This window comes from Aquila chrysaetos, chromosome 17, assembly GCF_900496995.4.
Source record: "Aquila chrysaetos chrysaetos chromosome 17, bAquChr1.4, whole genome shotgun sequence".
NCBI lineage: Eukaryota > Metazoa > Chordata > Aves > Accipitriformes > Accipitridae > Aquila > Aquila chrysaetos.
Window position 1 is genome coordinate 16,300,596 of NC_044020.1, and position 26,855 is coordinate 16,327,450.

General features: G+C 39.2%; 1 protein-coding gene across 1 annotated transcript in view; it reads left to right on the top strand.

Annotated features, from left to right (window-relative positions):
* The first annotated feature begins 12,633 nt into the window (after positions 1-12,633).
* PIK3C2G (phosphatidylinositol-4-phosphate 3-kinase catalytic subunit type 2 gamma) overlaps positions 12,634-26,855 on the top strand; it is a 210,224-nt gene continuing 196,002 nt past the window's right edge. The window contains exons 1-3 of the mRNA XM_030041510.2: positions 12,634-13,092; positions 16,110-16,866; positions 22,798-22,880. Of these exons, the coding sequence (XP_029897370.1) occupies positions 16,207-16,866; positions 22,798-22,880 (743 nt within the window). The 5' untranslated portion in view covers positions 12,634-13,092; positions 16,110-16,206. The remainder of the gene's footprint in view (positions 13,093-16,109; positions 16,867-22,797; positions 22,881-26,855) is intronic.

Here is a 26,855-nt window from a genome sequence, read left to right on the forward strand (position 1 = left end):
TCCTTACAATTGTTTTATAGTTTTTGTGGATATGCTGTCATCTTTCAGTCAGTTACTGTTGGTTAGAAACAAGCACTCATTATAGTTGTCCTTTTAAGTCAAGCTGAAAAATAGCAAGGAAAAAAAGGTATAGAGGGAGGAAGATGCAGGAGGAAGGTAGGGAGGTAAAGTAAGGTTGGCAAAAATGTTGGAGCAAAAAGAAGAGAGAAATCCACCTAGCGCAGAGGAAGCCTAAAAGTATTGAAAGGCAGCTTGTAATGGTGTTATCTAGAACCTATGGTTATTGGGTCTTGGGGTTGGAAAGGTGTTACGTTGGTTTTTTTTCTTAATTCCCTGGGAATTTGGTCAACTAAATGTAGGCCTCAAGTCACCTCCTGACTGGAATTAAATGTATTCCCAGAGTTGAAGTGGTGTCTTTTTCTATTCTTTTTCTCTACTTCAGCTCCCTTGCATTCCTTATTTTCTTTTGTATCCCATTTTTATAATGTATCAGTTTGCTCTCTATAACTTTGTTTTCTATTTCTGTGACATCTCTCTGCTCTGTTTAAGTATTTTTTTGCCTCCACTGCACTTCTGCTTTAGATAATGTTTTCCTTCCTCTACTTATTTCTTTTTCCACCCTCTACTGCCCTCTCTGATGACTTTCTCTCCTTTGCTCCCCTTCCTATTTGCTGTTCTTTTCTTTGCTCCTGATTTTTTGATCCATTGCCACACATTTTTGCCTGCTTGCTTTATTGCCCTTTTTCTTTCTTAATTTCCTTTCTTCCTTACATCTGGTAGTATTATATTGAGATATCTTAATGTGTTTTCATACCACTGAGATCAAGGTAAAATATTCAGACCAATGAAATTATATGTGAGTTGGAATTAAAGGCAGACTTCTACATTTCTCCTCATTTTCCTCTCTGAGGATAAGACAGAGGATCAAAAACCTCTTGTACATCAAAAGTGTTTTTCGAGTTGTCAAAATGAGTATTAGCAGTTGATAATTCCTTACTAAGTGACCAAATGTGCTTCCAATAAATTTGTGATTGACCTCAAGCTACATCAGTTCTGGATTTTTTTTTTTTTTTTTTTTTTTGCTTGTGTTACATTAGCACCTTAAAATCTACAGTGAAGTTTGAGAACACCATTATATATAACTCTCAGAAAACATATCCCTGAAACAGAGACAAGAAACACAGTAAGAAGTATCCCCTTAGATACAAGACCAAGTATCTAAGCTCTAAAGACAAGTTTTCAGAGATTTTTAGAGCCAAATGTTTATTAAAAATCTTCCCTGTAAAGCTGTAAAGAGAGAGGGATGTGAGCCAATAGGAAGACCAGAGATGGAAATGGTTTTACAACAAATCTCACAGGAGCCCTGACCATGGCAGAGCAAAGACAGACTGCTGAGATCTTTAGGCTCCAGCACCACTGGCTTTTTGTCTATTCAGCTGTGGAAGGTCTTAGTGACGAGGCTGCCCAATTACATTACAAACTGTTTTTCTTCTTCTATGGTGCTGCGCCTCTGATGAGGAAAACACATGTTTAGGATGTGACAAACTGGGAATGTTGAGGATTAGGATTCTTTCATGTTGCTCAAGTGCCTTCCACCTTGAAAGCAATATGAAAATCCGTAGTTCAGAAGGCTCATTTTTCTTCTCTGTAATAGATTTATATAAAGAATGTAGCTTTAGGGCTAGCCCCCTCAAAGACTTAATATCCCTAAAATAGCAATTTTTAGAAATAGTCTTGATTTCTTTCAATCTTGCAGTGGAATATCCCTAATATCACACTTAAGTAGTGCTTTCTTTCCATACCTTTTGAAGAGTTTTACAAGCAAAGTCAGTATCATTTTTCACATTTTACTACCAAACTCAGCCTTACACAAAAAACGTTTAAATCTTGTATAACATTCTTCTGCTCTGCTCCCCAAAGCAGGGGTGAAATCCTGGCCTACCTGAAGTTGGTGACAGAAAGCCCCATTAACCTCCAGTGGAGCTAGAATTCCACCCTCAGTGCCTGTCATCTATTTTACTTTCTCAGTTCTTAATACCCTGGAAAATTGAATTCACTGAAGCAACATCCCCTCCAGGCCAGGCTCCAGGGAATTCTAGCTGAAATTCAGCCCTCAGAGATGTGGACGGATCATAAGCTTTTTGCCTTCTGGCAAATGGAAGAACAAGGGGGCTTTGAAACCCCACTGTTCTTTCTGCAAACTTTCTAACAAATATCACTCAAAGAGATAAAAAACAAAACAAAAAAAAACCAAAAAAACAAAGAGTGTTTCTGCAAGGGATCCTTGTTTTGAGTATTCCAGTTCTCTTTCAACAAGCTGTGTCTAGCTGCAAGAGGGTATCTCTCACCTTGTCCAAATGTTTCAGTGGTGCAACAAAAGGCTTTAACAATATGGGACTGAGAAAGATAGTAACTGAACTTCAGCAGTTCATTGGAGCTTATAGTTTCAGATGTGAGGTAAAGAGCAATAAAAAGAAAACAAAATGCTCAAATCAAGAAAAAAAATACAGTGCAAGACAGTTTTTGTCACTGTCTGGTACCTCTGCAGGCTTTATCAGCACTAGGATGGCTTAAGCTTATCTCTTGTTAGCTAAAAGTGGCACCATCTGCGATTCCATGTTTCTTCCTTTGGTATATATGTCTAAATAAAAGTGTATCTGGTGCTTAGCTGTAGTCTACTCAGTGATAGTCTTCTGAATGTAAAAGGCAAAGTGGTGCTTTGTGCAATGAAAGCACAGGCTTTATGATTAATCCTGCACATCTTAATGTTTTAGTTACCTGGGACAACTTGGATAGTCAGAAGCTCAGAATTTCTTAACCGTTTCTTGTTGTAAATTCAGGTCTTATGGCCCTTCCATGGTTTTCTCTGCTTAAAGCTTTTTTGGGGGTAGAAAAGCAGTGACCATGATGGTTCTTACAAAAATTTGGAACTCAGGAGGCATGGGTTTATTTTGCAGTCACAATTGTTTCTACTGTGTTAATAGCCCCCTGGGTGCTGCTTTTATGTGCAGAAATTTGGGATGGCACATATGAGCATGTGGCCCCAGCACCCACAAAGTTATCTTATGGCCAACCTAAACACTGTAAAGTAGTTAGTAAATTGCACACTTCACTTTTACTGTTTTCTTAGCCTTTTTAATCTATTTAATCTGTCTTAACTGAATCCTGCTAAATAGTTATTTTATGTTTAATAGCTGCCCAGAGCATTGTTTCTTGAATGGCTTTTTTCACAAAAATCACACATCAGTTTAAAGCAGAACCCCAGACTGCCCCAGAGAAATCTGATCTGAGTTTTGAATTTAGGGAGCAAAGAAGTTGGCTATGTAACAGCACAGTAAAGCCAATGCAATTTTTCTTATCCAGGCTTCCATTTGCTTTCTCCTTCCCAAAGTCACACAGGTGCATTCTAAGAACTGTCCAGAGAATTTGGGTGGATAACTGAGTTTCCATGCCTGTTCAGACCATTCAACTCATAAGAGTTAAGGTGCATGCTTTTCATTTTTCAGGACTGAAGAGTTAAGTCTTTGATTATAGCTTGTAGATTTGCGGTCACTTAACCCTAACCCCTTTGAGTTTACTAAAATTTGTGCATATTGCCTAGTGCCTTGATTACAACTTACTAAAAGGACTTTGTTTTACCATAGTCAGTTTTATTTGGCCTTACTGCAAGTTCTGTGTGGTGGTTTCCTGAACCACATCACTGTATGGAGGTTCCCTCTCCCACCCAAAAATACTTTGCATGTAAGTGCCACTCACATTCATAGCAGAAATGTTTTAATCCAAAAAGTGAACCTGGTCAAAGTACTTCTCCTACTTGGCTCCACTATGTGCACACACTTCGAACGCTCTGCAAGAACAGCAAGATTTTCTCATACTCGGTGATTGAGTTAGGTAATGGAGGTTGGTTCGTTACGTAAGAAAAAGAAGCTGGTGTGGCAGGGGAGAAAGACGAGCCCTTCTGTGGCTTCTGTCTCTCAGCTTAAAATTGTAATGGTATTGCTTCTCATCGTAAGGGTTCAAAGGGTTAATAGAGGGATTTTCATTGTATTGTGTGCAGTACCTATGACAGTCTCAGCTTAAACTTTAAAGGACAGGTGAAAAGAGAGAGAGGGAGCTGAATGCTTGCTTTATATATTGGAGAAATTGTTCATTCTTGTGAAATGCTGACCTCTGTCATCCTGCCAAGCTGACTGGGCCCTAGGGTGAGCGGCTGCTTGAGTGCTGGTTGCAAAAGTTAAAGCTGCCTGGGGAGTACTTTAAAAGGACAATGTCAAGGTTGGTATAGCCAAAATCTGACCTATCACTTTTTTTTCCTCTCTCTTACATTTATTTGAAAAGTTCATGTCATTCGTTTTTATGTTTTTAAAAATCTTTTAATCTAAACCAAAATGCTTCAATTGCTATTGAAGGCTAGCGATTAGGAGCAGCTGTGAGAGTTCAATGTTCAGTCTGATGATGCAGATGTCAGGAAGAAGGAAAGATCCTGAAATAAAACACAACTATGTCTTTGAATTAGGTGATAATTAGTAATAGAGAATTCAGGCTGAAATGGGTAAGGGATCAAAAAAGAGCAATAATAATTTTTATTAATGAAAATATCGATGCAGATCCAAACTTAAGTTCACAAGAAGTTAATTCAAAACCTCTATTTATTTTTATTCTAATAGCTTTTATTCTAGTTGTATGTGCCGATTCTTTCTCAGTAATATTAGTTTATTATATATAATTCCTGCCATAACTGAAATATACCCTTCCCTCTTATTTTCTTTGCTTGATGGCCTAATTAAAACCACGTTATATCAGTATCATTTTTTTTCTATATGATATAGTATCCCAAGATCCTCATCGCTATTATAACCTTGCTATGCTACTTCCTATAAAAACTCTCACACAGGTATTGCACCTACTCGAATAATTTCTAGCCTAACTGGAAAATAGATGAAGCTACATGTGCAAGTCAAAAAAGGAAAAAAACAGAGAGGAAGTAGTAAAACTAAAGAAAATACTTTTTGTAAATAATCATTATGTTTCTCAGAAGATACAGGGGGGTGGGGAAAAAAACCAAAACAACCCAACTCAAAACCTGAACTCTGAGGATTGCAGTTTACCTTACAAAATTTCAGAGCAGTCAGATAAAATGATCATGCAATATACTGCATGATCACAAGAGGGCGACGGGATTAAACGTACACGTTTACTTTAAAATTGACCTTTCCAAGCTTTCATGAGTTTGTCCAGTTTTCAAAAAAGTTTTCCTATGAACTGCGAGGCTCACTTCTGATTTCCTTCTCAGTTCTGAAAAACATTCAGCGACTAAGAAATGCTGGTACATCACAATCTCTTTCCTAGCTCCAAAATACTATTCTTCCCTCTCTTTACCTTGGAAAGGCTTTTCTAAATCCTGGAGGAACAGATGACCGTGCTCTCTGCAGTGTGGAACAGAGCAGTTCTGGTGAATGGGAGGAGAGTGGGGTACAGGTCTCATAGTAGCTGGTCCAGCCTCAAGGGTACAGGAAAGGCCACAGAGAACAGGAAGAGTCTGCAAGATAATCAGTTCCTCCATCCCTTCCTAATCCAAACTGTCACAAATCATGCTGTGCCTTGGGAGTATCACTTTTGCAAAGCCTTTGAAGGATATACCAAATTCTAGTACTTGCTAACAAAAATGACAACCAGAAAAAAAAAAAAAAAACCCAACCACCACCTTTTTGCAAGACAAACATTTACAATAATAGTTTCTAAATTCTCTTCCTCTTTGTAGCTAACATTTCCCATATCCTCTAAAGCAGAGTAAAAACCCAGGCAGCAGTAAAGAAGCTGTCTTTGTTAAAAGACACTCTGCCTCCTGCCAACAAGGCTATTTAGTGTTTATCTCTATTATAGCCATCTGTAGCTAATTGTATAGTTATGGTAATAGTGCCCTCCAGAGGAATTTTGATGGAATTATAATACTCAGAGCTAATACAAAAGATGTTTTAAAAATGAGTGCAACAGGAAAATGGATTATTAAAATGATAAAATACTTGAACCTCAGGGGAAAAAAATCTCAATATCAAAGCTCTTTCTATTTTGCATGTGCATTTACATCTAAGAAAACCATATCCTAGTTACAATAGGCTTCTTCATAGCCTGATAGCAAACATGAGGTTTGCATAACTCTATTTGAATCAAGGATATAAAAGTAGATCAACCAGGTGAAGAATGAGATAGCTATTCCTAGTCTGCAGCAGACATGAACAATGTATTATAAGTGGGTCCAGCCTTAGTCTAGGATGTCTGGATCTTTCCTGGACTCGCTGCTATAACGTAGGCATGACAATTGAGGCAGTAAAAGTGCAGGTGTTTAAGGAGTTTTGTGGATAAGGTTTATTTTAATATCAAGATAAACCATGCTTATATTCTCAAATTCCAGTATAGATTTTTTTTTCATGGCCATTGATTATAACATGCGGTGACACTAGACCTCAAAGGAAGGGCACGTTACTGTGGTACAACATTATACCTTATCTTAGACCGTGTCCTGAAGGCCTGCAGTACAGCCTTCTGAGATGACACCTTAGCACCTGAATGTCAGGTGTATTTAAATTTCCTTGGTTTTCTTTTCTTTTTTTTTTTTTTTTTTTTTTTAAGGCTTTCAACTTATGGGGTCAAATGTCTGTTTTACATTCCGAAACTCTTGTCTCCTCCTCCTCAAAAAACAGCCAGCCCTTAATGAAGACCAAAATGACGGTGAGTTCTGTATTCATTTGCTTTTAGGCATACCTCAGGCTCATGTTTGACCTCAGTGCTGCAGGTTTGCAGTCAGGTGTCTGAGCTCAGAGCTTTGAATCAGGGCAGCTCCCACACTGACACTGCCAGAACTGGAAGGAGCAATCTGGTGTTCCCATGCTTGGGTTCAGATGGAGCTGGTAAGTTCAACCCTTCCTTGGGAAAGAAGTGAGATGGTGGTTCTGCTTGTGATGTATCTCTCCGTAGCACGACCGCTGCCCTCAGTCTAAAACTTCTAAACTGACGTTTCTTATTTTGCATGAACCTCAAAGGAGAGTGAAGTGAGTTAGGCGTAGGCTGGTGGGGCAGGGGTGACAAGACATCACTGCTGAACGTAGGGAACGTACCTAACACCAAAGTTTCCTGTTTTTTTCACTTTCCCTGGCAACTGTGGTGAAAAGTGTGTCTCTTCCTATCTGCATTCATGTCAGTGCATGGTGGTTTTGGTCATCTTGCAGGCCATGGTGATGGACGGTACTGCTTGCTTCTTTTATAGCAGTTACCTGCCCCCCACAAAAGTACCAGGAAATTACTATTAGAGGCTATTGAACTTTTTGAATGAGGGGTTTCCATGGCCTGTTGAATGGGTGGGGATGAGTAGAGCTCTCTCTTGCTTTTCTCTCTTCCTTTCCTAACCCAATGCTTGCCAGATGATCTGATCTCATTGTAAGCTGGGAACCTGTCCCTGGAAAATTCCAGCCACCTGTAGAGGCTATTGTGCATGGATACTAACTCCTTCTCCTTCATCTTCCCCCGAGGTATCCCTATTTCAGCACAATTTTCTCTTGCCTTCCCCACCTGGACCTTGCAGTTCTGCTCCAATTGTATGTGTGTAGCAGCTCACCTCTGATGTGAAGCACTGTGCTGCTGACTCCCTTCTTGGCATTGATTTATTCTTGCACTTGAGAGGAAGACAGAGCAAAGTGGGGAGGCCAGAAGAGCAGAAACAATAAGGGTTGGCTGGGATGCTCAAAATAATGCAAGGCAGAACACAAATCTAAGTCACGGCTACGGCAATGAGATGAATACCTTTGGTATCATTGAGTAGGGTGTATGTTTATCATTGCAGAAGTGCTGCAGTGCAAGTACCTTGCCCAGCCCTAGTGGATGCACCTCACCTGTTTAATTCTATAGGTACAGCAAACAGGCTTTTCCCTGTTGCTCCCCTGGTTCATAAATACAAAAAAATCATTAGCAAAACCGTGAGCAAGCTAGCACAGGACCTGACGCAGCAGAGAGCAGTTGCTATTGTAAGAATAATCTGTGCAGGTACCATTGATGGGGAAGGTACTTTGGGGTGATAGATGAAGCTGAATTCTCAGCGCTGCAAGTATCTCTGCCAGCCACTCATTTGTGGGTTGGTCCAAGTGTGGTGGAGGGCTGCTGTGAGCTTAATTTCTATGTAGCAGTTTGCAGAAATATGTTTTATTGCAGGTAAGCAGTCCCTTTGCATTATTTATGTGAAAATGCAAGTAAATAATTGTTGGCTTTCATGCTGCAGGTAAAGTTTTAATGAAAACAGTAATGAATGCCTTGCTGGCATGCATAGGCAACCTAAGTATGTAGCCAAATTAGCTATCTAAACAGATGCTTCATATCCTGAATTGCATATAAGGTATGCTGTTCAGTTGTTTATATATACACCCACAAACTATTTTTTTTTTTTTTTTTTGAAAGCTGTATGTTGTTGGTTTTGGGGGGGGTTTTTTGTTTTTGTTTTTTTTTTTTTTTTTTTTTTTTTTTAAGCAAGTGTTTCAGATGTACTGTGAGCAATTATGACAGTAAAATTAAAGTTGGAAGAAAGATGTAAGAAGCTACCCATGTGCAAAAAAGTTCAAGGAAAATTCAGGAATATTGCATTATTTAAGAGGTAGTACTGCAATATGTGCTCTATTGCAAACGTAAGCAAAGCATCCTTGTGGAAAGGCAAGCTGAGACAGGGTTGATGCTGTGTAAGCAAGCTATTGTTTTGGCTTTAGATGCCTGTATTTTTATGCTTAAAAATTATTAATTTTTCTTCGATAAAGACAGTAGACCTGATTCAGATGTGATACTAGGTTTACAGTATATACTAGCTTATGATATCATATATACTGATTTATAGTATAAACCTAGTATAAGGTTTTATAATTTCACTGGTTTCACTGAAGGTACCCACGGCATCAATAAGAGAAAAGGACTCAGTCCTACTAGTTCATCTGTGTACTGAAGATGCCACTGAGCTGACACGTCATGTGAACCAAAGCTCCACTCACAACAAAACCCAACAAGGAGTGCAAATGGGTCTTTATTACCATTTACTCTTCCCTCTTGTATGTGTCACTTAGGAGCTGAATTTAAAGCCATACTGAAGTTAGGTCCTCTTCAAGGCAATCATAATATTAACAGCTCCCCGAGGCAGCATGGCCAGGCTAATATAGCAAAGTTGCCCCGGCTCTGTCACCCCAGCTCAGGTCTGCCAGAGTGGCCAAGCTTTGTGCTTTGGGGTGTTGTCTGCTCTCTTTCTGCTCTAGCAATCCTGTAGAGCCCCATGCACCATGAGCTGCAATGGGATGGGGTCTTAGGAATTGTGATGAGCCAGCTTACTAAATTTTCCATCGGAAAAAGCCTGCTGTAGTGGCTAGGGAGCTTCTCTTAACAGTATGCTAGTATCACAAGACTGTGTTGTTATATTTGTACAGTCTATGACATGAACAATTTCTGGAAGGTCAACAAACCCTGTTGAATACACTGGAATCACAAAGCTGAATTTCACAGAAAGCCATTGAGCAGGCACACTGGATTGGGGAGATGAAAAGACTAGCATAAGAAAACAGTGGAAAAAAATCACAGAAGGTAAGAGAAATGGAAGAAAACAGCACCAAGTGAAATTTATAAAGCCATATGAACAAAAGCTTTGGATTTAAGCACTCCTCAGCTTTGGGATGTTTGACTCAGCTGAAACTTGTGGCTTGGCTGCTTTTCTGAAGAATTTAAGCTCTTTTCTTGGGTCACTTAGTGTTTATTAGGCATTTATATGTATGTATACACTTATATTAGGCTTTTATAGAGAGATCTATATATACATATAAATATACACACATATATATACATCTATTTATATGTAAGTACACATATATGAGTGTGTGTGTACCTCTGTATATAAACACATAAAAATCTGCCTGCTTGTCTTATTTTAACTCTATATTTTAAGATGGTTGTGGTAAGACTGTTCTCCATTTCAGTGCTTAATTTTCTCAGTAATTTAATTTTTTAAAGCTGGAGTAATTGTTTCTGCCAGAAACAACTCTGTTAAAGTGTGCTGTTCCTTTCAGAGGATCAAAGTACAAAAGATGTTCAAATAAAAGGAGAGATGAAAATCTGTAGTCTACCTTTAGTCATGGCTATCTTTGCAGTCTGTGCGTGCAGACTGTGGAGGTTGATCTTTCACAACAGCATATTTCAAACCTCAGGAGGGTGTTAGTAACTTAGTAACTTTGTACATTCTATGTAGGTGTCAGCAGAGCCTGTAAAAATGTTTTTTATGTAAACCAAAATGTTTTCTATTTATTTTTGTTGGAAAAGTGAAACTTTGCTTCCCTTCCCTTGTTCTTCTCTCTCTGTCCTTTCCCCGACTTGTTCTGTGTGAGTAAATAGAGGGTGAGGAGTGTTTTCAGAATTGGAAAGTCCTTCTTGCCCTTTACAGCAAATGTCTCCTTTACCGATGAATTGTTTGACAATGACTCAACCACTGTATTGTGTTTGCAACTTTTATTTTCTTTGCCCAGCAGCATCTATTCTGCTGGCTTTTACTGAACAAGTAAGAAGGCAGAATTCTTGTTCATCTGCTGCTTAAACACAACAAAATCTTGATGCTTGTTTTCACCAGCACATGGAAAAACCCTGTTGTACCTATGTAATTTTGCTTGATACCGTGTCATCGCCTTGGTGCAGCAGTACTTCGGAGCACTGATCTAAGAGAAGTAGCATCACACCATCTTCAAGCAGGATCTCAAAAATCATGAATCTTCCCATAAAGAGCAACCTTCTGATGGGCCATATCTGTCAGTGATGATGATAGATATGATGACATTCCCTGCAGCCAGACATAAAGCTTAATTGCCACTGTGCTTGAGACAGTGATCTGTTCCTTGCCTCACAGTTTTGGGGAAATGACAGTAGGTGGCACTGGAGAATAGTAACACAGAGGGCTGGATCTGTTATGAAATGGAGCAGTTTCCTCTGTTTAGCCAGTTTTGTGGCCCCACGGATTGCTGAAACACTTCGCTGCATTCCCTTTGCAAGCCTGTTATTACTTGAAGCCTCAAGGCTTCGAACGCAGGGGTGCGATGTGGGAAAGCTCCAAACTGTGTGTGAAGCAACACTGAGAGCAAAAGCCTGCTGAAGATGCTGTATTTCATCTTGGGGTGTGTTAGAGCGACTATTTTGCTAGCTCTTTACCCGCAGCTTTTTATCAGACCTAGCTCGTACAAGCACACTCGCACATGGCTAAATCAAATACATGATTCTTCTTTAATCTGAGAGATGTAGGCTCCTGCCTGTTGGTGGAGCAGCGAGAGTATCTAACAGAAGGAAAGGAGGCATCCCAGGACTATCCAGATTTCTTTGTCTCCAGAGATTTTGTCCAACATGTCAGTAAAAGAGGAGGAGACAAATCTTGGTATTTCTAGGAGGAATTAGGGTAGAAAGTGACTCAGCAGTTTCCTCCCTACTACTTTGATGGGAAACAGAAAACAGAAAAATAGTGGCCACCTTAAAAGTCTAAAAAAATCCTGAAAATGTTCAGAGTTTCTCAAGAAAAACCTTCATAACCTTCTCCTGGAAGTCACTGTAGGGAGAGAGGGGGATGTGTCTCAGTTCAGTTCATATTATGCATATAGCCTTCTGTGTTTGCTTGGGAATATGAGCTCTTCCCATACATATTTCTTCTGTTTTCTCAATCCTCCTCCTTTTACTGTGTCCAATCACTGTGAGATGAAGCAACATCACACTGCCATAAACTCCGAAATGGCTGCTCCTAAAATTGGTGTGTTCTTCTCTCTCAGGATCGCTTCACAGTAATCACTGGTAATGACTACAGTACAGCACAAATGCCACCAGATAGTTTGTGGAGCAAGCTGACATTTTAAGGGTTGGAAAATACATGAGAAAAAAATGCATCACTGTTCACCGACTGAAATAAGTTTTGTCCTTGGCTAACTGCTTTTAAATCACAATGACATAATTGATAGCTTTTTGCTATATTTCGAAGGGCAAAGTTTTTCCTGTAATGCTTTATCAAATTATTACTTTGTTCGGTTTATCAAAGATAAGATATCTGAGATTAATTATTAACTTTAAATGCTTTAATCTAATCTGTTCAGTCTTACTGCATAGCTTTTTATAACTGAAATATTGTTTTGTTCATACTGACTCTCTCACTATTTTTGAGGATATTTTCCTGTCTGTAACAACCTTGCAGTAGACTAGGATTGGGATTTAGTGTGAATTCTGAACAGCTGCTTCAGTGGAGCAATTTATAACTTTTTAAGGAATGGTATGAAGGCAGATGGTCCCTGAGGAAACTCCCTCTGCATCGTGCCTGGAGCAGCCTCTGCTCCCTTTTATGGAGGGTCCCGGGCTCCTTGAGGTCTAGGAAGGTGTTCGTGACCAGTGCTGTATTTACTCCAGCTCTTCAGCAGGCCCTTTGCAGAGGGGCAAGGCTTCATGGGTCTTTGGGAAATATCCCAGCATGGGGGAGGTTCTTTCCCCATTAGACTGTTGCAGCTCTGCATACTGAGGAGCCAAAGCCAGAGGGCCTCTGTGCCATGCAAGATTTGTACCGTCCCCTTCTCTGAGCAGAGCTAGGAGCTCCTTTCAGAGCACGCACCACCAGTGCAGATAGATGGAAGCTGCATGAAGTTGGAGTAAAATTTTTGCAGAAGTCTTTCTAAGAGGCAAGTCTTTTTCTTAGAGAAGTTGTCTTGTTATTTTAAGCATGTTTGATACTTGTAGTGAAAGTGTGAGATCATCTACCACCATGTTTAAAAAAAAAAAAAAAAAAAAAAAACTGAAAAAAAAAAAAAAAAAAAAAGGTTGGGTTCCCAAATTGAGAAAGAGAACAGATAAGGTGTTAGCTTTTTATTGTTATTGCTGTTTGAAATTTCCCTGAAGGAAGACGTGGGCAAGAACCATTACCTCAGTAAACCGGTTAAACAGGAAGGAAAGCTTCTGACGAAGAAGTTACACCCCCTTGATACTGAAAGCATATAGTTCATCTGGATGTGTCTGTGAACAGGAAGGCATAGGAGACTGTATATTCTTCTAACAAATGATGTGTTCCAGGTAAGAGGTTGCAACAAATATTCTTACCGCTTAGCAAGTGGCCCAATCCTCTCCTGCGCTCCGGTAAAAAGGGAAAATTGAGCCCACAGTGCACCAAGCTTTTATACTAGGATGTATGTGGATGATGAAGTAAGGAATGTATTTTCATGTGCTTTAACAGCAACTACAATGTTGTGAGCAGTGTCTGATGCTGTCAAATCTCTTGATTTGTACTGAATATTTTACAGTATTTGTTGGTATTCTCCCTTAAAACCACTGATCTCAGAACGACATGATTATGTGAAAACATGGCTGTCATTTAAAAGGAAAAGGAGGGCTTCATAGCTGTAGGAGAAAAAAGCCAAACCCTCCAAAATGTGAATTCAGAAACAACAAGGCAAAGAAAATGAACCTAAAAACTTAACTTCTTTTAAAAAAAATGCATTATAAATTTTACCTCATTAGTGATTTTTGAAAATTCAATGTTATCAATGCACTTTGCACAATTCAAATGGAGTAATAGTGGCTGGCAAAGAGCCGATTCTTTTCCTGAACTTTGTATGCTGTTTCAAAAAGCCTCAGGTTTTGGCCAAATACAGAGCCTAGTCTTACTAACCGAACTAGCAGGTAAGACTGAAACCACAGAGATTTACAACATGGCACGCTGAGTTTCTAGTCTAAATGGTTAGTTTTAAATGCAAGCCTATATAAAAGAGACACAGTGCTCCAAATAGTGCTGTACAAGGGTCTGCTCCCTGCTAGGCCCTCCCTCTGCCGTGATCCAGTCTGGGAGAGGGAGCCCGCTGCATCGTGCAGACTTCTTGATACTCACGTGGACTTCCCAGTCCACTGAGGAGAACAGGGAAGCAGAACACATAGACCAGCCTCTGGCACTATAGCTAAACTGCATGCTTTTAAAGACCACCAGGAAAGCAGTATTTCTCCTGAACAGTATGGAGTGTGCAGGAGATAAGCATTCATATACAGATAGTTGGAGGTGGGCTCTATGTGTGTGAATATTTGTCCGTTGGAGAAATATGGGATGCTACACATAAAAGCGTTAGAGGTGAATGAACAGGGTTAGCTGTTAGACATTTATGTATCACTATAAACAGAATTTGTTTGAAATGAAAAAAAAAAAAATCAGAAACAGTTGAAAGGGCGTAAAAGGTATGGTATTTTGTGTGCCTCAATTATAGTCTCTCAGGTAGCCAAAATTTATTAAGGAAGATGGGGCTGGAGGGAGATATCATTCTTTTATCTTTTATTTTTCCTTTAACATTCCAATTTTCAAGGCAGAAAAAAACCCCAGACATTCTCTTTCTTGATTTAATAGATGTATCTTTTTCTTTCTTTTTTTCTTTCTTTTATTTACCTGCTGCAGAAATGAGAAACAGAGGAAGTTGTAAATGAGGACAATTTCATTAAAAAAAATGTTATTGCTATGTTTATTAATTTTTTTCTGAAAAAAAGGGTGTCATCTTAATCTAAAAATGTTGTGAACTTCAGGATTCACCCTGCGAGAAAGGTGCAGAGACTGTAATTGAAGTTCATGCTTAGATCACCATTCAAAGTGGTATGTATCATTTTGGTTATCTGGCTTAGTGTAACTTCATAAATGCTTTTTTTTTTCAACATGGTTAAAGCAAACCAAAGCACACAACATGTGGAATCACTAAGTAGAGTGCTTGAAAGAGTAGTTCTGCCTCTAACTTGGAGATTTTATTTCAGCCTGTTTAACTTTTCATTTCTCTTCTCATTCCTCACTGTGGGTGACAGAAGCCTGTGTCACCTAGAGTTTGACTTCAAATGGAACAAAAATAAATAAAGTTGTGATGAATACCTTCTGTTGTAATATTGATTCTCATTGCAAGGTACTATTATCTAAACTAATACAGTATAGGTCTTGGGGACATACTGGAAAAGCTATTTGTGAAGCCCAGCTTTAGCAATTTCTGAGCATGCTTTTTATCTCAGTAGCCTTTTTTTTTTCCTGCTAGGGAATACATTTTTTTTGGTGAATTATTAAATCAGATGTTTCTATTTCTTTTATGTGATAAAGTACCTGGCACAACAGTGTACTTTATGTAGTATTGCTATTCTGTGTCATTTGTGGTTTTAGGCTGCATCTGTGTCAGTAAATGAAGCAGGCCAAGGCCTTGAGGGCAAGTGGCCCAGAACAGATTTTGGTCTTAGTACTAAACTCTTTTCCTAAAAAAGATACCCTCATGCCTACTGACAGCAGTCTCCAGTACATGCTGCCCATTTCAACCATAGGACTACTTAGCACATGCCAAAATCATATCAGGAAGTTTGCTAGTAACAGCATGAATGATGGTGAGCTTCTGCAGAAGTTCATGCCTTTGCCTGTTAATTTGCTAAAAGAGATACAACCTCAGTCTTTGAAGATATATGTGCTTTGAAAAACAAAGAAACAAAAAGGCTGAAATTGATTTGTTTATATTTGTTTTCCTTTTTATATGCTATATCCAAGCTTTTGAGGTGTAGTGTTTTGAGTATTAATTGAAGATCCATGTCTTCTATGTTCTTAACTTATGACTTAACTTTCTTCAACTGATTACACTAAGATAAAAAGTAGTAGAGTATGAAGAAATTTGAGGCACAAAATAAGAGGAAGATGTGAAGGAAACTGCTATTAAAGCAACCATTAATACGAAGCTTTCCTACCTGCTTGTTTTAGATTCCTGCATTATGTGCTATACAAGTGTAAAATAATGGAAATAATACAGAGATTTTATTTAAAATTTGTCAGAATTAATATCTTAGTATTTAGATCAATTGTTTCAGGCGTCCTGTTGCTGCTATTTAGGAGTTCAGGATAACAATAATAATTTAATAATAATAATAAATATGTCTGAAAATAAGGATCAGGCAAAAGAATATTCAAGCTCCAGATGAAGAAAATCATTCCACCCTGTGGAGAAAGCTCTAAAGCAAAAAAAAAGACCAAAGAAGTATACTGCTTTCATTATACTAGATATTTTGGGGTTTAACTTCTATTCTGTGCTTCATTTCAGTGGGTATGTAGCTCCAGTTCTGAACGTTACTCTCTTGATCTTGGAACTATTGTAAGACTTTCCTGAGGATTAATAAGACCAAAGAGAAGAATCAGCCATGGCATACTTTGGGAGAGCGCCTTTCTCACACAATGAATTTGGTGAAGGACGAGCTGGGGACCAAGCACTGTACCCAATGTACCATTCTGGTTCTGCTGGAGAGGTCTGTCTAGGATTTGATCGAATAGTTGATGAAGTCAACAATGAATTTTTTTTTTATGGTTCATCACTTTCACATCATCATGAAGAAATTTATTTCCCATCAGACATCTTTGGTCTGAATGTGCCTGACCAGCAGTTTCGTGGTCAGCCTCTAGTTGCTTATGGAGAACTTTACCCTGGAAATCCTGTCTCTCCCTGGCAACAAGGCACAGTGTCACCAACAGTTGGCTTCAGATCTTCTTTGCTATCTGATTACAGAAACTTCTCTCTGGCGGATCCCTACCCCTACAGTCAAGAGAGAGAACTCTATGGAGGGAATAGTATAAGTCCGTTCACAAATGTGTTTGATCCAAATGTGGAAAGAGGCAACACAAATCTGAGTTTTCAGATAGGTTTTGACAGTGTAGATGATCAGTGTCCCATTTTCTTAGACAACTATCCATTTGGACAAGAAGTGAGAGACGAAAGTGGAAATGGGCAAGCTTGTTTAACTGACACTTCCAGAAGATGCAACATAGGACCTACCTGGCCCAGCAGCTCTGAACATGACAGAGAGGTATTTAAATTTTCTCATATTAACAGTGCTTAAAGTTCTCGATTGTTGTTTGTTGTTTGTGTCCTTGCACTTTGTGTATTCACTCCCAGTGGTGCAACGTGGATTAGAAGCACTTGATTTAAAGACCTTATGAAAAATATAACACTTATGCCTTGGGCGAAGCAAAAGCTTTTGCTCCCGTAGAGAGTTTTTGTCAAGTGTCTTGCTATTCAGCTGGCCAAAAGCAACTGCGAAACTTGTTATTCACATCTTATTTGGTCTTAACTGCTTCCTAAGACAGAGATGCAGGGAAGCGTCAGGTATGTTTTCCAATAATTGTGTATCTTGATTTCTTGGCAGTCAGAATTTCCCACAGTGTTTTTGTACGTTTACAAGGAGGATGCCTTCAAACAAACTTTACGTGATTAGTGAAGAGATTTTTATACAGTATGAAAACCTCTGAGCATCCTCTTCCTTTGATTCTAATATCAGAAGAGAACCCAGCAGACCATAAAAAATTACTTTTGAATGGAAGGTGACTACTGTGGCTAGCTAATGAGGATTTTATACTGGCAGAGTCCCTGTCCTACCTGTTTCATGTTTTAACCAACTTATACTTAAAATGTCAATGCATTTCTGCAACTTACCTATTTAAAAAAGACTTCATTTTAAAGTAATAGGGCCAGTTCCTCACCTAGTATGAAATGAAGTATCTCCATTGACTCTAATGGAAACTTGCCATTTTACACCAGAAGAGAATCTAGATTATGGTCTAGAATGCTCCAGTAAGCTCATTCTATGGCTCACTGAACCATAAGACTACCACAGAGGGATAAGTACAGAAATGTAGAGTAAGATGTGTTTGAAAGAAATAAGATAACAAATCTTCATGGTCTGATATGAAACCTGGGATTCAAAATAACAATACATTATGCTGAATCTGTTTTTCTGTTAAACCAGATTCTTGTCTTTGTGTCTAGTTTGGCTGACCTATCCTGATCATGTGAGTTTATACATACCATGTCCTGCATGCACTTATGTGTGCATATATAATTTTCTAAAAATAAACATATCTACTATAACTGTGGAAGCTGGATCCTATGACACACACTCTGTCTTTAGCTGTCTTTTTGAAGGAAATACTTTATCTTTTTTCCTCCTTCCATCAGGTGATCTTAGCTTCAGTTGTGGTTTTGCTGGGTTTTATAACGATGTCTTATGGGACTCCCATAACTCTCTCTGATGTTATATCTCTCCTCATTTTCTTTCTTTCAAAATCCTGACATAGAGAATGAAAAAAAAAAAAAAAAAAAAAAGATAAAACCTCCCTTTCCTCTAGTCCTTGTTAGCATTCTGAATCATTATAGGAATCCTGAAATATCTTACAGGATATTTCTGCACCGTTAATATTAAAAGACAATTTAGGTTCACCTTTTGCTTTTAACTCCGTGATCACAGTATCATAAAGCAAAGGGGAAGAGACGCTTGATTGACTTGTTTCTATGTCTGTAAATAGGGAGAACTATAGAAGTAAACATAGTCAGACCCAAACAGATGGGGGACGAGGAATATATCTGAGGACAGGAACTCTTAAGACTAATCCTGGGCACCACATTTTGGAAGGTCAGTGATGAATACAAAAGAGGAGGGGATGAATAGGTGGAGAGACAAAAGGCTGTTGTTGCTTTTTACTTACAATAGGAAAACTAAAGCATGCTGACATCATGATGAAAAGAACAAGCCTTCTCATGAGAAAAGTAGAAAATGGGATACAAATGAGCAGGAGGAGATTAAATTGTGGTATGGGAAGAAGAGGTGCTAGAGGAAGCAGGCAAATAAGAACAGGCACAAATGCTTCTGTGACAGAGGAGGAGAGAATTATAGGGGAGGGAAGAGCAGAGATGAGTGAGTCAAGGGCGACTACAATCAAATGTGTGGGAGGATTTGATTAAGTCAGGGAAGTATTTGAGCTGTTTAGCTAGAGGAGGAAGAAACAGGAGAGAGAAGAGAATTGATTTGTAGCAGAAAAATCAGTATGGTCACAGGAATTCCTTCAGGGAGAAACAGCCATGTCAGGATAGAATGAGAGCCAAAGCAAGGGGCTGGCAACTGAACTTTGAGATGGTAAGAAAGGGGAAATAAGAGTGAAAGAAAGTGGAGAGAGGGAAGGGTAAAAAAGCCTGTGAAGAAGTAACTCATTGCTATTGGGCTGGGAGTTTTGGAAAAGACAAGAAGGGCTGCAGGGTGGCAGGGCTGATGCTGAGTAAGACGGTCAGAACAGTTGGAAAAGTGGACCACCACAGCAAAAGAAAGAGAACAAGCACAAATTAGATTAGTGAGCTCCAGGATGAGTAAATGATGAATCTGAGTAGTAGGAGATGAGAACCAAGACTGCAGACAGAATGAAATGGAAAGGATGCTGAAACATGGAGATTAGCATTGAGATAGGTCATAGGTATGCAAGATGAAATATTCACATTGCTGAAATCATACTGTCATTCTGATCCTTAGCTCTTGGATGCAGTTGTACAGCCCTAGGCTTTATTTAATGCGCGCTAATCAAAATATGTCCAGTGTAGTAAAGAAAATGTTCATTTTCTCTGGTCTTGTCATCACCAAGATGGATGTTCAAAAATACTAAAGAAACTGTCTTCACAACATCCCTGTGAAAAGAGATTTTATTTTCTCCATATAGAAAGAAAACTGAAATATAACCTAAAAAGTACCCAATAGATTTGGCTGTTCCATCTAAATTCTATCCAGAGTTAGAATCTAATGTTTTCAGAATAATTAGCAAGATTCACTTTTTCACCCAAGCCCAGTCATCAGACCAAACTTTGTGATTTCAGTTTGGGTGCTCCAGAAAAAAGAAATACACAATTAGTGTTCATATTTGCAAAGAATGGTTCAGGTGACTTGAGCATAACGTGAAAAATCTGTGAATGGGAAAAGAGATTCCAGTCGTCCAGGGATGCACTCTGTTACTTTACCCCTGTTGTCATCAGTTCTCTCCATATGCAATTCTCTGTCTCATTCACTTCAAGCTTTCATATATTTGCAGTGAGTGGAGACTGGAGTCCTATAGAAAAGTACAGTATGATCATGTAATTAATATTTTACCTTTATATACAATGGGAAGAAAGTAAAGTTTCTGAACACCTGAAAAGAGAAATGACAAAACTAGATCTCATCCACATGATTCATCAATGGAGTTGGAACTATGTATCTACTATGTACGCTCCTGCCACGAGAATGAATTTGAGTTGGTTAGCAATGGTATATTAATTCCCTCTGTGTAGACTATTAGTAGTCTATGCAGGATTCTTGGTTGCTGTTAGGATTCACTTAGAAATGCTGCCAGCAAAGGTGCAGAGACGCAGAGGGCTCCTGTGTTATTTCTGTCTCCTGCAGGAGAGGGTCTGAATTCCAGCTTTGTCTGTCAAGCTCCTTTTTGCAGTCCTTTAGTAATTATTTAATCACGTTCTTCTTCAAGCCACAAACTTGAGGATCCATACCCATGTCCTCATGGCCAATCATCCTTTCCCAGTTTTGGCCCTCTCCTTGCTTAATTCCTCTCTCTTCCTCCTTCCCCAGTTCCCAGTTGTGGTTTTGCTCTTTTAATACCTTCAGTCCCATTCAATGTTGTGTCTCAGCCTCACCTTTTCTTACGTGTGGCCTAGTTTTCTTAGTTTTTCATTTACCTCCTATCTCTCTTTTTCCATGCACTTTTTCCAGAGCACTGTACCTGCTTTGTAATAACAGAACTGCAGGAGCCTTTTTGTGTTGCTGGAAGCAGCAGGTTTCCAGCCTTTCCTCCTGTGGGAGTCTCAATCCACTGCTCCTGTAGGGTAGTCTTAAGTCATCCCTCCTTTGCAGCATAGGACTTGAGTGGTCCTTAGCTCTGTAGAGTCCCTGTCAGTCTCCTATTCCTCTTCCTGGCTGTTCACCTACTCCTGCAGCCCCTTCACTGGCAGCTCGGCACCACAGCCAGAGCACAGCTCCCCACCAGCGAGGCCCCAGGGAGAGGCACCAGACAAGCCCTACAGCCAGAGACCTGGGCTGCAGCATCCTTCCTCTGGAGCTCCGTGTGGGTTAAAGTCTCTGCTGTCCACAGGGGCAGTTTCTGCACCCCATGATGAAGATTGTGCCATGTGGCATGTCGCCACCATCTCTGTGTAGTCTTCAGTGCAGGTTCTGGGCTCCCTTTGCACCCCTGCTGCAACAACTGCTGTAGCTTTACCTGCCTGCTGTGCTCTGTGAGCTGTGCTCCTGCTCCTGGCTGTAGACCTCACCCACAAACACAGCGATGTCTCTCTGAGCTTGTTCCAGCTTGAATTCCTCCATGTGGAACATAGGGGTACACAACATCCCAGATGTAAGCTTCCTAGAGCCTTGTCAATATATCTTTTTGTAAAACTGTCTACCCTGATGTAAGTGTGATCAGGAATGGGGTTTTTTTGTTGTTGTTTTTCGTTTGTGTTGTGGGAGGGGTTTATGACTACATAATTTTGGGACGCCATTACTGTTACCAAATTGTTCATAATTTCTAAATAATGCACCTCCACCAGAAGTTCTTATGACTCTGCTGAGGTGAGTTTGTAAGGTAGGTGTCTAACCAAGGTGGAAAAAATGAGCCAGTGGAGGTGCTATGTTTTCAGTGACTTTTGAAGGAGCTTTTTCAGCAGTCCTTACAATCAGGGGGTGATGGACAACTAATTTGTATTGTTAAATTTAATTTCACTCTCTTATTTCAACCCTCAGGGTTATCCATTGTTTTTCCTACCAGACATTTCAATTTTTCCCTCTATTGATGACGCCCCCTTATTATCTTTAAATTTCATAAGTGCTTTCCTATTGCTTGTGCTATCGTGGTTAATGAAAAAACTACATACAATGAGACCCAAGATTGACAGTATCTATAAAAGGTTTGTAACTTCAGAGCTTTCAGTTCTGCCATTGTGATCTCCCCACTAGCCAGCTCCCAACAGATCTTTCATTTTTTATACTTAGCCCATCTTTTAAACCGTAACTAAAATTTCCCAGCCTGCATCTTTTCATGCACATTGCATGTCCTTGTCCAGAAAAAAAAAACTTAAATTGTGTTTGTTTTATATTATTAATTTTTATAAATTTACATATTTGTATATAAATTATTAAAATTATAAAATACGCCTTTTGCCATATCTCAGTTTCCTCTTCTGTGATGTGTCATTAGTTGCTTCTCTGTCTGAAGGGGTTTAAAAGCTGGTGTCTCAATTGAGCCTTGTACATGTCTCTATGTACAACAGTAGAATGGGTTTGCAGATATAATAGTATTAAGCTCTTTCCTGGAGGTAATGTTCTGACTGAAGTGTACTATGGCAAACAGACAAGGGGGTGCTTTGACCCAAAATAGTGGCTCAGACCTGTGCTCTCCAAGTTTAGAGAAGGTATCTGGGGATTTTTCATGTTCAACAGAATACACTGGCTTCCTGTTATCTGTCTTAGGGACTTACCTGACAGGTTTATGGAGTTTGAAGGGATCCTAAGCTTCCTTCCTGGGCAGGAAGAGAGAAAATAAGGATTAAAACTCACTGCAGTATAAGTTTCGTTTTGTTCCCTCTCCCATTTTTTTAAACTAAGCATACATCTGCATTTAGAGTTATCTGTGCTCTGACACTAGGTAAATTTTGAAAGCTTTGTCTGGAATTCCTTATATTCTGCACAGAGGGGAAAAAAATAATTGTTAAACCCAGGCTAGCTGATGCTTTGTGACTTCCTGGTTTTAGTCTGAAAGCATTTAGAGTGCACTCAAAATGGGGTTATTTGTTCTTATTTGGAGCTCCATCAAGTCATGGTAGGGATAAGGTATGAAAGTTAGTTCTCATGGAACCAAATGCAAGGTTAGCCTTATGCTCCTGTTATCTGAATAATTGAGCTCTGTTTCTTCTGGTGTCTCTTTGGTATTTTTAGGCTACAGGTTGGTCTATCCAGCTGGTTGAAGCAAATCGAGGAAGTAATGAAAACACAGTTGCTTTTTGCAATGCAGTGGAGAAGTAAGTAACGAAAAAAACTTTATGCAGCCAGCTATGACATTTGACTTATTTATATTAATTGGATTGGTTATCCCAGTGTTTTGCGTCTGGCTGAGGTGGAGTTAATTTTCTCCATAGCAGCCCTCATGGTGCTGTGCTTTGTATTGGTAGCTAGAAAGGTGTTGATAACACACCAGTATTTTGGCTACTGCTGAGCAAGTGCTCACACAGCATCAAGGCTGTCTCTCCAACATTCTCCCCTCACCAGTAGGCTGGGGCTGGGCAGAATCTTGGGAGGGGACATGGCCAGGACAGCTGACCCAAACTGACCAAAGGGATATTCCATACCATAGGACGTCTGCTCAGCAATAAAATCTAAGAGAAATGAGGAAGAAGGGGGTCATTTGTTACTATGACATTTGTCTTCCTGGGTAACCGCTACCGTACTGAAGCCCTACTTCCTGGGAAGTGGCTGGACATTGCCTGCTGATGGGGAATAGAGAATAAATCTTTGGTTTTCCTTTGCTTCTGCATGTGGCCTTTGCTTTGCTTTTGCTTTTATTAAACTCCCTTTATCTTGACCCGTCAGGTTTTTTGTCCATCTTATTTTCTTCCCTTCCCCCATCCTGCTGAGGAGGGTAGTGATAGAGCGGCTTGGTGGGCACCTGGCATCCAGCCAGTGTCAACCCACCACACCCTGCATTCCTGAACAGTACCATAATTCCAGTATCTACTTAAATATGGAAATGCTTCTAATTTTGGTTTAAAGATTAAAATCCACAAAGAAATGTTAATACAAAAGATATTTTCTCCCTTAGCTGTTCCCTTTATCAGTGATAAGTGCATTTAACTCTTCAGTGTTATAGGTTTATAGTGTGTGAAACTTAAGATCCATTTTCTGCCATTGTCTTGGACAATATTAGTGCCTGTGTAGCCCAGAGCAGGAAAAAAGAATTGGAGGAACTGACTGACTGAGAACAGAATTAGTACATACTGTCATGATGAAAAGTGAGACTTAGCAAGCGACAAAACCTCCTTTAATTATTGTTTACCGTTACAGTTAATAGCATGGCTTAATGGGATAGAACTTATTTTTCTTAATCTTCTTCGGAAAAAGAAATTGTTCTGAAATCCAAGAGCGCTAAGAAATACAAGTTTTTAGACCATCTGTGCAGATTCATTTTCCTTCGTAGATATTCACTGATCACACTATCAAGTTGTTAGCATAAATGCATGCTCTTTCCCCCAGGAAAGTAGTTGGAAAATGGAATGCTGGTTGGTTTTTTTTTTTCAATTAGACTTTAATGAATTGACTGTATTCAAGGTCAGCCAAGCCTGCTTCTCTTAAAAGAAAAAAAAAAACAACAAAACCCAAATGCAAAAAACAACAGTTTAATGTTGCCCCCAAATTAACAGTGAATATATTATATATTCATACGGGGTGGATGGTCAGCTTCAAAACATACTCATTCACATACGTCTCAGTTGTCTTTTCTTCCACAGTTCATCAGTCTGGACCCCAACCCAATTCTACTAACATCAGATGCATGAAGGTACATTCCACATGACAGGTTTTTCTCTGAGATATTGAAATCTTTTGATGTCCAAACATTCTACATTTAACTTTGCACTCTGATTATAGGAAAAGCTTTCTATTGATTTTTTTTTTTTTTTTGTGAATAAATGAGTTTATTTACAGGGCTAAAAAGATTAATAGAATTAAGCCATTCCTGTTTTGCAGTAATTTGTTTAGTGTGCATCACAAGCAAATACTCTTAAAAAGAAAATAAGAACAACCTTTGGTTTTCTTCTATCAAATAAATGGGAAAGCATTCTTAGGACAAAACGTCACAGCAAACAAAAGACCAAAAAATGTCATAAATTTGCAAATAACTAACATACTCAGTCTTGCCAAATGAGCATCCTTCCAGTCCCCAAAGAATCTCAATAACTGGCAGTTCTATACATCAGAGGAAAGTTGTGTAATTCAAACTCTGACATGCAGATTTGCACCTCAAGCATGTAGCTCAAATAGAAACCAATCATGTTTTCCTTTAGGTAATATTTGTACAGGTAGCAATCTATAATTGAAACATTTCATTGTACACAACTGTAAAGCAGTTTTCGAAATCCCTTTATCAGGTTACTTCTACAATTATGGACATAGTTACAGTGGATGTTCATCCATGGGTGGGTTCAGAATACATCCTAAAGCAAGTTTGATACCAGAAGATGCCAAGCTGATAGTCTCAGGGTTCAGTGCTGCAAAATGCAGAGTTCCTCCACCTCCTACTGACTTCAAGGATGTGCTCTGCACTGCAAAGAAATACACAGCATTATGAAATGCTGTGAAATAGCAAATCCCTATACATGTTAGTACTTCCTGCATACGCTGAGTTGTTGCAGCACAGAAAGCAAGTAGCACAAGATTTTCTTCATGTAATACTTGTGTAGTACTTCAGTTATGCCTTGGAAGACCTAACCTTTCAAAATTTTGCGATTGGCATGTTTCACTCACCTGCTCAGCCCAGAAGCCCTTTAATCACTTGAAAACAATAGATGGCCATAAATGAGCAACACTTTCTGGAACTGAATGCATTTTTATCTGAAAAGCATAAAAAGCAAATTTCTGTCCCCACATTATCCTAAAATATAGATAGTGTGAGGGTAGGGAAGGAGATGAGGTCTGCTTAGTTTTGAAATGACTGCCAGTAAGTTGAGGAGGGGCTTCATGCCCCATGTGTGTACATAGCCCATTAATTTGATGCTGGAGAAAGGGTAGTGAAGCTTCCAGTCTTACTCAGTCCTTGACCTTCTTACAGAAACAGGTTACAAGAGTGAATTTGGTGATAGGGGAAAGCTTTATGTGTACCTTGCTTGCAAAGAAAATAGACTGACATCAACTACATAGGTCACCAAAGTAGCCTCTGTAGTATAATGATTTTTTTCTATGAGTATAAATCTATCTCATATTGGAGGTATTGTAGAGCCTCATTTCCTCCTACCCCACTGAAACATCATGCCCCCTGGTTTTCATTATAAGAAATGGGTTGCTTCATTGGATTATTAATTTTGGAAGCCTGCTTTTTTTTTTTTCCTTCTCACGCTATAGAAATACATGGCATAAAAGAGTAGCTCATACTGTTGTTTAAGAGACTTGGGCGGCAGCCCTGAAGCAGGAGGTAACGTAGTAATGAAGAACTTTGTGACAGAACTGTGGCTCAAAATACACTTTAATCAGAGACAGTATAAAGCATTGCTAACTCAGAAGCTACAGAATGCTGCTTAAACTAACAAACAAAAAAGAATGCAATATGCTTAGTACAGGATGTTTGAGTTTAGCTACTAAGATATTCAGGCCAATTAGTGAAATTTAAAGCTTCAGCTAGTACTATGTGTACCCTTACCTGCAGCTGCAAAGCATATTTGCTTAAAAAGCAAGTTTAATCTCAGATGACAGACATAATACCTGTGACCAGTGTTCATTAGGAAATGGTACCTCAGGAAGAATTAGTTTCTGCAGATCTTTGGTAATTGGAAGGAGGAGGGGCAATATATTTTATAGGTAATGGTATCATTGAATCAGAGGGATTCAATGACTGTAACAGTTGTTGCTCTCTACAGACATTTGCATAAATACCCATGGTTTTAGTAATGAGGATTTCAGATTGGATTCTAGAGCACCGTGAAAATAGGGACTTCCTAAGATTTTGCATAGAAAGCATGTTCCTGTATTCATTTGGACCAGCTATCCTAGTCGCAGCTGTCTGTGCACGTGCTCTTGGTTAGTTTTAAGTTAAAACTCTTATTTAAGCACATATTTGAGCACCCTCATTTCTACCATGCTTGGTGTACACTGAAGTCTGTGTTTAAACCCCTTTTGGCTTCACTGAGGTCAAGCTCAGCAGTGATTCTGTGAAGTTCATGAAGATTCTACTGATGGTTTTCCTATTAAGTAAAAGATGCAGTTATATGCACGCTACCTGATATATAGGT